At 35.1% G+C, this 14,263-nt stretch overlaps 2 protein-coding genes across 3 annotated transcripts; one reads left to right on the plus strand and one right to left on the minus strand.

Annotated features, from left to right (window-relative positions):
- The first annotated feature begins 3,926 nt into the window (after nt 1-3,926).
- On the plus strand, nt 3,927-10,309 carry LOC142625585 (pentatricopeptide repeat-containing protein At5g66631-like). 2 transcript variants are annotated; one of them, XM_075799229.1, is made up of 2 exons: nt 3,927-6,256; nt 10,222-10,309. In XM_075799229.1, the coding sequence occupies exons 1-2, from the start codon at nt 4,352-4,354 to the stop codon at nt 10,231-10,233; spliced, it is 1,917 nt and encodes a 638-aa protein (XP_075655344.1). In that variant the 5' UTR covers nt 3,927-4,351; the 3' UTR covers nt 10,234-10,309. The 2 variants fall into 2 exon arrangements, with proteins under 2 accessions (XP_075655344.1, XP_075655343.1); XM_075799228.1 differs by lacking the exon at nt 10,222-10,309 and having other exon boundaries at nt 3,927-6,552.
- A 68-nt stretch (nt 10,310-10,377) lies between these two features.
- LOC142625586 (lysM domain receptor-like kinase 4) lies at nt 10,378-12,554 on the minus strand. Its single transcript, XM_075799230.1, has one exon. It carries the CDS (start codon nt 12,467-12,469, stop codon nt 10,550-10,552), a length of 1,920 nt encoding a protein of 639 aa, XP_075655345.1. The 5' UTR covers nt 12,470-12,554; the 3' UTR covers nt 10,378-10,549.
- Nucleotides 12,555-14,263: the final 1,709 nt, after the last annotated feature.

A 14,263-nucleotide genomic window follows, 5' to 3' on the forward strand; every position in this document is an offset into this window, starting at 1 on the left:
CAAAACCTCCTTTCGGCGAGTACTTCCAAGCTAGTTTGTCTTCCATTCTGGTGGTTAGAGGGATGGGCGTAGCTTTAAGTTCACCAATGATCCCACTTAGTAAGGCCATTTGAAGGATATTCCAATTCCAAATGCCTACACAATCTACAACATCCTTGAACTTTAACTTTGAGGCTTCTCGAGACAAAGGGCCATGAATAATATTCCTTAGTGGATTAAGAGTAGGCCAACTATCATTCCAAAATTCAAGCTTGCTTTCAGAGTCAGGCAGCCATCTAATTCCCTTTCTAATTCTTCACCTTGCTTTAATCCTTTCCAAATTCTGGAGCTCGGTAACTTGCTAGCATTTCTGGAGCTTAATCTTTGATGGTTACAATATTTCAGCCTAAGGACTTTAGCCCAAGGGGCCTTTGTATCAGTATGAAATCTCCAATTCAATTTTGCAAAGAGTGTCGTATTCCTCCCTTTTGCAGTTTGTAGTCCCAACCCCTCTTCTTCCTTTGATCTGGTTACCTTCTGCCACCCCATCCATTGCATTTTTCCCTTACTCTCATTTGATCTCCATAAGAAGTTTCTGTTCACCTTATCAATGCCTTCCGAAACTCTTGCAGGCAGCTAATTGTTTTGCACATAAGCGGGTATTGCTGAAGATGATGCTTGGATTAGCAGTACCCTTCCCACCATGGATAGAAGATTGGCCTTCCATCCCGCCAACTTGCTCTTCACTCTATCCAACACAAAATTAAAATCCTAGTTGCTGCCCCTGATGGGAAAACTTAAGTCCTTTCCCAAACAATCCGTCTACTGGAAGCCAAGAATATCACTAAGAGCCTCTTTGTCACTTGGGTCGATATTTGGGGAAAAATAGACCCTAGACTTAGCTTCACTCATTGTTTGACCGGATAGGTTACAAAAGGTATCAAGCACTTTCCTAATGGCTATACAATTTTCTGCATTGGCCTTTGCAAAAAGCATTAAATCGTCTGCAAAGAACAAATGGGAGAAGGAAGGACCACTCCTAGAGGCTTTTACCAAGCACCAAACTTTGGCTTCACATTTTTCTTGAATAACCTGATCCAAGAATTACATGCAAAGTATAAATATGTATGGAGATAGAGGATCTCCCTGCCGTATGCCTCTGGTAGGGCAAAAGGGCTCAAGGCTTCCCCTATTAAACAGGATCGAGGTAGAGACTGATGAAATGCAACTCATCACAAGCTCGATAAGATTGTCTGGGAAGTTGTATCTGCTCAACATGCTCTTTATGAAACTCCATTCAGGTTTGTCATAGGCCTTTTTTAAATCGATCTTAATCGCGATATATCCTGCATTTCCCTTGGCTTTCCCCATAGTATGGATTATCTCCTGGACAATAATTGCATTGTCCACACCCTTTCTACCTGGCATGAAAGCCGCTTAACACAGCGAGACAAGTTGATCTAGGAGCGGTCTTATTCTGCCAACTATGATTTTGGAGACAATCTTATACCAATAATAATAACTTTGTCAAAAAAGAATTATTTCATAGCTCACATGGAACTAGGATGCATTTCAATCTTCTTCATCTATATCTATATATATTTAAAAGTTGAAGCGTAGCATTTATTATTGTTATTCTCCAGTTGACACACATCAGTTTCCACATTGTTTTTTTTTTTTTTCTAATTTTCCTATAATTGTTTTTAACATTTATTATTTTTTTAATATTTACACGTCTCTAACCTTTCTCCCTCCCTTACCTTTTCATCCCCCCACTACTTTTTCAACATTTCTCCCTCTTTTACTTTTTTATCTCCCCACTACCCTGTACATTAATATTATTCTTCCTCTTTCTCTTCATCTTCATTTATTTTTGTCTCTTCATATTCACACTCTCTTACTATAAATTTGTCACCATCTCTTCTATTCTATGCATAGTTTTACTCAAAAAAAAAAAAGGCTCTCTCTCTCTCTCTCTCTCAATTTTTTGGTAATTTTTTTAAATTTTTCTCGCATCTCTGTTTTAGATTGATTTTTTTTTTGAAACTCTACTTTAGTTTTGTTTTTTAAATTGTTGTTGTTGTGTGAGTGTGTGTGTGTGTGTATGTGTCTTTTTTTTTAATTCTCTTTAATTGTTAAATATTATCCTATTGCATTCTAAAGAATTAAATATAGCATATAAAAATATAATATTATTCTATTACATAGCATGATTTGGATAATTTGGTATTTATTGTAATTGGTTTTTATTCTATTACATTATAGTGCTCACTTTAGATGTTAAACTATAAGACTTTACTATTTTTATTTATTTTTTAATCGTTTGTGGTGGACAAAGTACTCTTAATAGTTGTATTAGAAGTACTCTATAATGCCATTTATTTAGAGAAAAGAAAAGGTTAACCAAACAAAAATAATCGGATGGGTGATAAATTTTAACTTTTGCAATTTTATTTTTATTTTTATTATTTTATAATAATGCACGTATGGAAATTTAATTTTTAGATTTTGCTAGTAATTGTTTATTTGATAATATGTTTTGGGTAGACAAAATTATAATTTCTACAAATAAAATAACCTTAATAGATTATCACAATAGATTTTTATCCTAATTGGTTCAATTAATCATTGTTATATTTTATTAATTTTTTTTAGTTTACGTTTTTTAGTATTTTGGATTGTAGGTAGAAAAAATAAGGTTTGAGAAAGTTTGTTTAAAACTAAAAGAATAATTTTCAAATTTTATATTCTTTTTAATGATTCACAAAATGTTATAAATAAATTTTATTATAAATGAATATTTTTGATAACTTGCCTTTTGAATTTCTGAGAAAAATTGTATTATTTTCCTTTTGGTACATTAAAATTTATGTTTATGATTTATGATTGTTCCTATATTATATTTATGATTGTTTATATAATAAATAAAAATATGATTACAAAATACATTCCACACTATTAAATTAGTTTAAATTGTAATTTTTTAAAATAAAACCACCATAAAAATAATTATCACGCGCAATGCGCAGGTTGGCGGCTAGTTGATATTACACACTTTGCATTGTGGTCAAGTACATAAGATAGCGGAGAATGTAAAACGGATAAAATAATGTTATTTGTGTTTTTTGAATATGCTAATCACAACTTTGCCATAAGCTACTTTTAGTGGAGCAACAATTGTGAGGGATTTGGTCAATGACCCTACCATTTATATTGCCTTTAATAGTCTTCTTAAATTTTTTTTTTATTTTTTTTTTAAAATGTAAAACATTATTTTGGTCTTTAAACTTTACCAAAAGTTTATTTTTCTTCCCTAAACTATAAAAAAGTTCCTTTTTTTTTATCCCAAAAATTTGTAAAGAGTTTTTTCAATAGTTTAAAGACAAAAAAGATGGATGAAAAAATATTTTTTTAATAGTTTAAGGATGAAAAACAAACTTTTGATAAAGTTTAAGAATATATAAATAAAACATATTTAATGACTTAGGAATGAATGATGAGTTTTTCAATAGTTTTGGAACAAAAAATAAAATTTTAAAAGTTTAGAGATAAAAAATAAAATTTTAATAAATTTTAAGAACCAAAATAATATTTTATCATAAATTTTTTTTCATTTTTTCAGGAATAAAGGCAACAAATTATGTTGCAGGCCAACTTCCAAAAAAAAAAAAAAACTTGAAAAAAATAAGTGTGGCTCTTCATATTAATATTAAAATAAAATAACATGAAGTAATTAAATAGTACTTAAAGGGTTTTAATAACCTATGCCTTAGGGCATTTCTCTATATTAATAAATCATTTAAATGAATTTTTTTATGAAAAAATGAAAAAGTGACAGCTTAGTAAATTATTAGAAACTTCTACAATATTTTTTTTTTCTTCAATTTTTCATAAAATATTTGTTAAAGTAGATAGTTAAAGTATGCTCTAAGTACATAGACCAACCCGATTCATACTTGCCATCCTTCCAGCCCCGACCTATATAAGGCAACTGGGAGCTTAACCCGGAAGGTGCAAAGTGCCGAGACCCACCCATCTCATTTTGAAACCATGACCTGGTCTTGATTTTGGCTGCAATTTGGGGTAAAAAGCCGTAGCAGTCTAGCACCACACCACCATTTGGACCTTACAAGAACCTTGGTAGTTGGTACGAGTGTTTCCTTCTCCTGATAGTTGATGGTCTATTTGCCATTGCACACTAGGTGTTTGATGTTTTGTCTCCGTGACTGTGAATCAAGTCTGTAATGGATGGCTGATACCATGACATTAAGACCCGTGTTAAGTGTCAGAACAACTTCACAAATCAACAATACATACTCAGAACCATCTATAGACTACAGTTCTGAGTGTTATCCTCTTCACCTGATCAGTAATGAGATTGCATTTTAAGCAACTCTTTGGTGGGATAACCCTGCTCAACAGCCTAACAACCCAGCAAACTCGCTGCTATGCACGAGACCCATTTCCCAACAAAATCTCCCATTACCTGTACCGTGCCAAACTCATTGATTCCATTCGACTTGGCCTTCGTTCCAACCCTCCTAGTCCCACCTCTCTCGCGCCTATCCTAAATGATCGCCTTCTTGACTCCTTTGTTGTCACTCAAGCGCTCCGGTCTGCACCTTCTGCAGACTCTGCTCTGTCCCTGGTTGAAACCCTTGAAACTACTCCGTATTTCTCACATACCCAGAACACCCTGCACGCCCTGGCCACAGTCCTTGCCAAGTCTTGCCGGAGTGTGCAACTCAAAGCCCTCATTGATGCCATAAATGCTGGTAGGTTTGGCAGCATTCGTGTTAGCTTTATGAACCTCATGCAATGGTATGCTGCCATTGGAGACCTTGAGTTGGTTCTTCATGCCTGGGATGAGTATAGGCTCTCAAGCAAGCGGATATGCACCGAGTCTTATAACATTGTTATGGGCCTTTATGTGGAAATGGGTAAGGACCCTGAAGCTGTGGAGGTTTTCTATAGGATGATTGATGAAGGGGCAATTCCAAATTCTAGAACATATACGATAGTGATTGAGCACCTCATGAATTCGGGAAAGTTGGATTCTGCAATGGAGGTTTTTAATACATTGCCCTTGATGAGAATTAGACGCACTTTAAAGCAATATTCGATTTTAGTTGAAGGATTTATTGGTGTTGAAAGGTTTGATGAGGTCAAGACTTTACTTGATGAAATGCGGGCTGATGGGAAATTTCCCGGAAGAGCCCTGCTTTTGTCATTACAACGTATGAATGAGGTGGGATTTATCCAAGAAACTGATGAATTTCTTAAAGAAATGTCTCCGGATGAGAGAATCAAGAATATAGGATGTAGTGTCAATAGTAGTGATGATGACGATGATGATGAGGGTAATGAGGTTAGTCATGCTAGTGGAGTTGATGATGTTAATGGGGTTCAGTTAAAACCATGGTTAGACCCAAGGGCTTTGGCAAGCGCCTTGCAACATTGGAACCATGAAGAGGTATCAGCCCTGGAGGATGCAAAATTGGTGTGGACAACTCGGTTGGTTTGCAAGATTCTTAGGCATTTCAACTCACCAGAAACAGCTTGGAAATTTTTCTGTTGGGCTGCTTATCAGCCAGGATTTACTCATGATGTTTACTCAGTAGAAAGGATGATGGTCCTTTCAGCACGCCATGGGCGTACTGAATTGGTTGATAAACTCATGTCCAAAATAAGAAGGGAGGGAATGAGATTGCCTTTCAGCACCATCAGGTTGATAATTGACTTTTATGGCCTCTCAAAGAAAGCTGATGCTGCTTTGAAGGTCTTTCATTATGATAGAACTCTCTGTGGTCCAATATCAAAATTCAATATGATGCTTTTGTATTCATCTCTATTACGAACATTGACCAAGTGTGGGAACAATTCTGATTCCATGGTCGTACTGGAGGAGATGATTTTGGGTGGAATTTGCCCGGATATACAGACATTTTCTGGGTTAATGTATCACTTTGCATTAAATGGGGATATCAAAACAGTTCAGAAACTCTTTGCAATGGTTAGGCAAAGTGGTGTGGAGCCAGATGCTTATATGTTCAAAGTACTGATCCAAGCTTATTGCAGAGCTGAGAGAGCTGCTCTTGCTTGGAGGGTTTTTGAAGACTTGAGGAATTCAAATTTGGTGCCTGATGCCGACACAAAAGAGTTGCTTGTAAAGAGTCTCTGGAAGGAGGGCAAGCGGCGAGAGGCTGCTGCTGTAGAAGAAAATTGTGAGGAAATAAACAATGTTCTTCCACTAACATTGCATGGTCACATATGGACGGTGAGCTCTGCAGATCTCACACGTGTTTTTAATATTTATTCCAAAAGCTTTGCATCAATAGCTGGGTAGAGTTAAATGGTTTTGAAAAACAAACATTGATCTGTTTCAAAGCTGTATACCGAGCTACTTTTTGCCAAGGATTGACAGTATACATACAATCCTTTTTTGCCTTCTTATTTTGACTAATTGAAAAAAAAAACCAAAGTAAGAATTGTTTATGTTTGTATTGAAGTATTGCTACCATTCTTTTATGCTGTTGTTTGTAAATGAAACTTGTGCAAGAATTTGATTATGAATGGGAGGGTCTATTTTGATTTTAAAAAAAGGTTGACACCAAGAAATGAGTTATTGCCACTTGGTCTATTGAACCAAAGCTATTGTGATATATGTGTTTCCAAATCATTGGGGCTTTCATACTGTCAGATGGAATGGCAAAGTGAAGCAGTCTCACCCAAGTTGATCATTTTATTGGATTAAAGAGACATTGTGATACCGCCCAAGAGTGATCATTTTATTGGATTAAAAATTCATTGTGATTCAAAAAACCATTTTGAGTATTCATCACCTCTTTTTTTTTGGGTAACTAACTATACATCACCTTTGTGTCTGTTGAGGAATATCTCGACATAGAATTGACAGCAGCGCAATGCAATTGGATGTTTTTTTAGCAAGCTGACCTGAAATCATTTTAAGGGCCAACTGAATTCAACTTTGGAATATGTTTGAGCACATTGCGCCATCCATGTTCTTGACAACCATTTATTTAGTCCAATACTAGAGAATACCATGATCTGGTGCCACCATGCAGGAACAATCCGAATTCTATGCACTACAAGAATCCTAGTTGTGTATTTTTTTTCTCCTGTTACCAGTATAAAAAAGCCCTAGGTGGAGCCATCAAATTTGATGCCTTTATTTAGTTATTTTCTTTAGCCCAGTAACTGGCCGATTTTGCATGTGTGGCATTTCTATTGAATAAATCCGATGCTTACCAAGATTCTTTGCAGAAAAGGGAATCATAACCAAGATTAAAGTTTTGTATTTTTTTGTTCCCATTTTTATGTGAATCTTCTTTGTGCACCATATCAAAAATTATTCTTATAAAACAAAGTCTATTTTATTCTTGATTGAAGTAATCACAACAACTATGCTGTTTTGACAAGAAAATAAAGACTTCTGTGATTTGACTTCTTTCGACCTTTTGTTAAGTCTCCAAAGACAACCTTCATTATTTTTCACATCCTTACCATCCAAGTTCCCTAAGAATGGCAATTTATTTCCTCTCATCACAACCTCTCTTTCTCCTGCTGCTATTGTCCTTCTCCACCACTCATCTCACAGCTCAATCAACCTCCAACAACACCAGCACAGGCTTCTCATGCTCTGTGGATTCACCTCCCTCATGTGAAGCATATGTTGCATACTTTGCGCAGCCACCAGCATTTTTGGATTTAGGAAACTGAAAGAGCACCTCCCAAGATTGTTAATAATCTTGTTGGCCTATACTTATAGCAAATTTCTCTGTGGCAAAGTCTACCACAAACCCTATGATGCTGAAAATGGACATTTTTGCTTTTGGAGTGGTTATGTTGGAGTTGCTTTCAGGAAGGAAAGCAATGGAAGTAAAGGAGAATGGTGAAGTTGTGTTGTTGTGGAAGGAGATAAGAGGGATCTTGGAAGTTGAAGAATAGAGAGAAGAGAGGTTGAAAAAATGGATGGATCCAAATTTGGAGAGCCTTTATCCCATTAATGGTGCTCTCAGCTTGGTAGCCTTGGGAAGGGCATGCACACAGGATGATTCTTCAGCAAGGCCAAGCATGTCAGAAATCGTTTTTAACCTCTCTGTTATCATTCAATCATCTTCTAAGAATTGAGAATGGCATTGGGTGTATGCTTAGAGGTAGGAGTTAATTAACTCAGTTTTTGATGATTTGTATTTATTCAGTTTTTGATGATTTGTGTTTGTTGTTGGAAATTGTCTCAAATTTATATTTGAATTTGGTTAACTATTTGAGTTCTATTGTTGTAGAAGTAAAATTTCTATTTACTAGAGAAGTAATTTTGAATTCATGGTTGATTATAGAATAGCAGTTGGTAATATTACATATAGATATTACTATTAAGGATCTGGTCTGGTGGTTTCAGTTCAAGTGGTGGCTTTGGCCCCTAGGTGGTCATCCTGTATGGGGGATAGTTCGGTAGTTTTTTCTAGGTTAAAAGATGTGTGTTAAAATGTGCACATGGTTTAGTTGTATTTGTTGAAAGATGTCTAGTTTTAGTGGTTGAAAGGTACCTTCATTTGTGAAATGAGTGTAAGCTGAAAGTTTTTCCATTGTTCGAGTGATAAAAGTACCACCTGGGTGTATAGGTGTGGGATTGTGCAAGTGTCAGGTTTATAAGTCTTGGTCGGTTTATGTTGGTCAGGATTTATATTTGTGATGGGAAGAATATTATGATTATGTTTATATTGGTAATTTTTGTTAGAGCTTATGAGTTGTTTTTGCGAATTGGCACTATTGTTATAATTCCTTATTGTTGATAGTGGATTTTGCTTGGTGTTATCTACTAATGGAGGCACAAAATGACCATGCTAAACCTTATCTTGTGTGGATGTTTCTATTTTCTTGTTTATGCGACAAGCTTCTGTTGTTCCCTAACTCCAACAAATTGTTACAACAAATGCAAAGTCTAACATTTCTTAATTTTGCATGATGAAATTGATTTTTATTCTGAGATTTGAAACATAGTTTCGTATCAATCAAATTCATACGCGTTGCTTACTCTCTATACATTCACTGGACAAAAGAGAACAAGATTATTACATTTTAAATTACTCAACTTCTGCATGGCCTCCTTTCATCATTAAGATATGACAATGCATCCCTTCTTTCCATCACTAATGGGAGTTGTAACATAAAGGTGGTCATGATGATATATGCCTTCCATATAATCAGATCCAGTAGAACAACTTCAAAAGCATATATCTTATTTTAGGTATCACCAAGTCATATCCTATATCCGCAGGTGTCATGTTATTTTTTCCACCAGGGTGTAGGTAAATCCTTTTTTGTGCCTTCTCTTGTGATCATAGAAGACCAATATGCTACAATCTTAGTCCTAACTCCTAAGATCTATATTGAATAAGAGTTTGTACATCTTTGGGCACTTAGCAGCATTGCAGCCCATAGAAATCTGTACACCCATGATTCCAGCTTTGAACACCTGGGCAAGCTCTTTTAGTAAAAAGCTAATCCTTTTTAAGAGAACTCCCAACTCCAATCCGAAATTTCCTAGAAAACTTACTCTTGACCAACTTCCAATAATTGAAACAACTACTAGAATTAATAAAAGAAAGGAATCTTCAACTCCCATTAGTCTATGTATTGGATGATCCATATGTATCAATGGGTCAGAGTCAAGCTGCTGTGTCCTGTCCTGCCCCAGGAGTTTTTTAAATATATAACTTCTTACTTGTCATGCATAGGTATTTATTTTTCCAAATATTATTGTCAAATTAATATGAGGGTTGATGTATCATATCAAAAATTAATTTTGATAGAAGATTTATGACTTCATATGTACAGAACCTTTGCGATTCTTAGTCCACCGTTGATTTGCCCAAAGTTTAGTTTCTACATAATGAGTTTAGGTTGCATTTGGAAACATGAATTTGAATTTGGATTTGATTTTAAATTAATAGATTTGAAATGTCTTGATTTCAAATCTAGTGATTTTAGATATCATTTCAAATCCAAGGATTTGAAGTTGAAATCCAAATCTTTGATCTTTTAAAACTATCCAAACAAGGTATTTAGATTTTAATCACTCAATTCTAGATCCACATGCTCAAATTCTGCTTTCCAGATGCAACATATGCATATGACTATTTCATCTTAGTGGAGTGTTAACATTTCTCATAATAGGTGGCAACTGAGGTTGTTGTTTTGAATCTATCTAATTGACAGGCTCCATATTAATCATTTCACTATGTCCTAAATGGCTTCTCTCCGGAACTGCATATGGACAAATTTTCAATAGCTCATTGCTTGCTAGGCTATAATTCATGAGAGGTATCATTCCAAACTACATAGGCTACACCCTACACTAAGCTAAAAAAGAAATATTGTACAAGATTCAAAATTGTTTTATATGAAAATAAAGCAAAAATTACACAATCTCAATCTAGTACCTCAAATAAATCCTAACATTAAATTGGGAAAGAATAATCTCTATGACATACATTAAGTATATGAATGATACTGCTTCTGTGACATGGAGCTTCTATTGAGACTGCTACCCTGATATGCTCTTAGATGAATCCCAGGTCAGTGAAGTGTTCAAGGTTCTTGAGACAATCTGCACAATCTCATCCATGGCTGGTCGGCCTGGTGGATCTTTCTTTAAGCAACTATCAATCAGTTTGAAGATTAAAACCGCAAGTTCTGAAGGATAATTTCCTTGTAGTGAAGAATCCATAGAGTGCCTCAAACTCTCCTGTCCACCCTCCTCATGAAGCACAGCATTTATGACATCTGATAATTGCATATTTTCCTCTTCATACAAAGCAGCCACCTCTTTCCCAGTCATTATCTCCAACATGAGAACCCCAAATGCATAGACATCAAGCTTTGTGGACACAATACCATTTTCCAAATACTCAGGAGCCATGTAACCTCTTGTCCCAACAATGTGACTTGTCAAGGAAAATTGACCTTCCTGCCATTCTGCTGTCCTTGCCAGACCAAAATTTGCAATCTTAGCCCTGAAATCGCTGTCCAGAAGAATGTTACTGCTCCTTATATCCTTGTGGACGTGGGGAGGAGTAGTGAAACTATGAAGATAGCTAAGTCCACTGGCTACATCAAATACAATCTGTATTCTCTGTGCCCAGCTCAATAGCTTTCCATCATTGCTGCTATTATAGATCCAATCATTCAAGGGTCCATTGACAGCATATTCATAAACAAGATACCATTGACCTGCATTAAAACATACGCCAGAAAGGCGTATGATATTAGAATGGTTGATCTTGTTCAATAACTCTATCTCTTTTGACACATCTCCATTTATTCTCTTAATGGCTGCCAAATCCCCATTAATCATGCCACGATAAACAGATCCTTTAATCCAACAACTAGGACTGAAATCATCTGTTGCATCCTGGAGCTCTTTAAACTTGTACACTTTGAGGGATTGAGCAATACTAGATATGCTCTCTAAGAAATCCTCAGATTCATCCTCAACCTTTCTCGGTTTCTCAATTGCCTTGAATCGATCTGAGGCTATAATGGAATCAGGTTTCTTCTTATTTCTACGGAAGAATGCATAGAATATTATGGCACCAAGGACCAACAAAAGAGCACTTCCTCCAAGAACTCCAACAAGGACATAGACCCATGTTTTACTTGAGCCTTGATTTGAGGAAGTAGGAGGAGGAGGTGGTGATGCAGCTGGTGGTGGTGGTGGTGCAATCGTTTGAGAATTTGTTGGGGGGACTTGCAGTGGAACTAGAAGCGTGGTGTAGGGATTAATAAGTGGTGGGTTTTGGGAAGAAAGCCCATTAGCACCATTAGCATAAAGAGTACTCTCTGTCGTTACATTAAATCGATCACTAATTGTTGAAACATCATCACCTGGAACAATTAAGTAACTTAATAAATACTTGACACCCGCATCACTTTGGTTCTTTGTAGGACAAGCACATCTAAGAGAAACAGTGAGTCTTTCACCAACACTTATATTGGTAGCGGAAATATTGTTTTGTTTCTGGAGAGCTTGACAGGTTGAAAGGCCTTGATAGGTGTTATTAGCAATCAACAAATAACCATCATCTTTCTTCACAACGTAAGTTGTGTTTTTTTGATAGTAGTCACCTGAACAGGAGCAGTTGACTGGAACAAGCACCAATGTGTTTGTTGGAAAAGTTTCAGTCTCGGAAACTGAATTAAGTTGAGAGAGCTGTGATGGGTCAGAAGCCAAAAGAGCAGAGATGGAAGAAACAGAATTGTAAGGGGGTTGGGATCTGAAGGTGAGGTAGGCTTGGCAACTTTGGTTTTGGCCATTACAGAAGTAGCCAAGAACAGAAGTTGAATTATCTGTGTTGCCATAACAATTTGTTGTGGCCACTCCCACATAAGGTTGCTGAGCTTGAATCAAAGAAAAGCATGTCAGCAACAACATAGTGAAAGCATGAATGACAGAGAGGAAACTCATTTTGGGTTTGAAGTGTAAAGATCTGAAGGGGGGTTATGGCAGATTGTAGGAGGAAACTCTTTGGTTTATAATTTCAATGACGGTGGTGAAGCTGTAGTTTGACTTTTTTTCCTGTAAAAGAGAATTCTAAGAAGCAAAGCAAAGGCGTGTTGAATTGACTTTACGGTATCGTTTTGGTAGAGGGTGGAACTGGAACAGGGGCTCTAGGAATTTTGTTCGGAGTTCACTAAAAAATTTTAATAAAACAATAACCCGAATATACCGAGTTATTGGCAAAAAAAATTAATATATAAAGTTTTACTAATTTCTTCTACAAGTTTTTAAATTTTAAATTGTTATATAATAGTTTATTATGAGTATCTATTACCAATGTGAGTAGTTAACATTTTTATTTTGTTAAGTTTATTTAACATTTTTATTTTTATGCCGTTGTTTTTATCTATTTGTTACTGTTTTTATAAAAATATTTTAAACTAAATGACTAAACTAAACAAAATATTTTAAACTAAATGAATAAACTAAACAAAATATTTTAAACTAAATGACTAAACTAAACTCATTAGCTCTTTAAAAAAAAAACTAAACTCATTAGCTTTGTAATAATTATTGATGCACACAACTACACTTATTCATACATAAACTTATAAACTATGTGTCTACTTAACTAATCAAATACTTGGACAATCACTAACTTTACAATTTTTTTTCTTAAATTATATTAACTTTATAATAAAAAGTTATTATAACATGATAACAATATACACATATGTAACAAGAAATCTCTAGTTCATAATTATTAAATTATATAAATTTATATTGTACACACAAACGTCCACACACATCATAATTCACACAAATAGTATTATAACAAAAAGTAATGCACACAATTAATATTAGACCCACTCACACACATAATATAAATTTATAAAAAAATGTAATACTTATAATTCACAAACACTTACTTTTTACTCTTATAGTTAGAAATACTTGTAATAAGGGTGTGTAAAATATAAGTCAGCGTGTGTAAAAATAAATTAAAGTATTAAACTAAAAAGAAATTTTATATATATATATATATATATATATATATATTGTTGTTGTTGCTGTTGTTGAAGTCGGGGGTTCATCGAACATAGAGTAGCCGCCCCTGAACTGGAAGGCAGACATGGTTGAACTTGACCACATCTCAACATCAGCATATGTGTGTGGGCACGGTTGACCATCTGCTTACTCATTCTTGGGCTTCAAAAACTTTTTATTGAAGGAAAAACAATGGAGAATGCTACTTTACCTAACTATAAAATATTAAAATTAGTAAATATGAATATGATAGACATTTTTAGTTTCCAAAACTTAAACCTGTCTGCAATTTCAAGTTTTGTTGCTAGACTTGTGAGGTATAATATGTTTTGAAATTGAATATTTAGTTTAATTTCAGATATTGTAACCAATCTGTGTCAACACTGTGTTCCCTTTTTATGAGTTTTCATCAGAATCTATTGAAAACATTGCAGTTATACTTTTAAAAAGTTGATAATTGATCTTTCAAATCATTTATAAAATGATGGTTGTAGGGATGGAGGGCTCAGATATGGGTATTGGGCGTGGGTTGTGCCTAAGAACATCAGATAGCCTGAGGACAGGTAAATAAATACTAATGAAAGTATACAGGTTAATGGGACGTGGAAGAAGTTTGGTCGTAAGGAGCTGGAAATGTTATTCGAGGGGAAGTACTTCCTCGGCTAAACAGAATAGAGGTGAAAGGTCCGGCCCTTCATCAAGAGCAAGGCAACA

This window comes from Castanea sativa, chromosome 2 (genome assembly GCF_040712315.1).
Source record: "Castanea sativa cultivar Marrone di Chiusa Pesio chromosome 2, ASM4071231v1".
NCBI classification, from domain to species: Eukaryota; Viridiplantae; Streptophyta; class Magnoliopsida; order Fagales; family Fagaceae; genus Castanea; species Castanea sativa.

Excerpts from the sequence above, each read along its gene's own strand:
- LOC142625585 (XM_075799228.1), top strand. The coding sequence starts at position 4,352 with ATGAGATTGCATTTTAAGCAACTCTTTGGTGGGATAACCCTGCTCAAC.
- LOC142625586 (XM_075799230.1), bottom strand. The coding sequence starts at position 12,469 with ATGAGTTTCCTCTCTGTCATTCATGCTTTCACTATGTTGTTGCTGACA.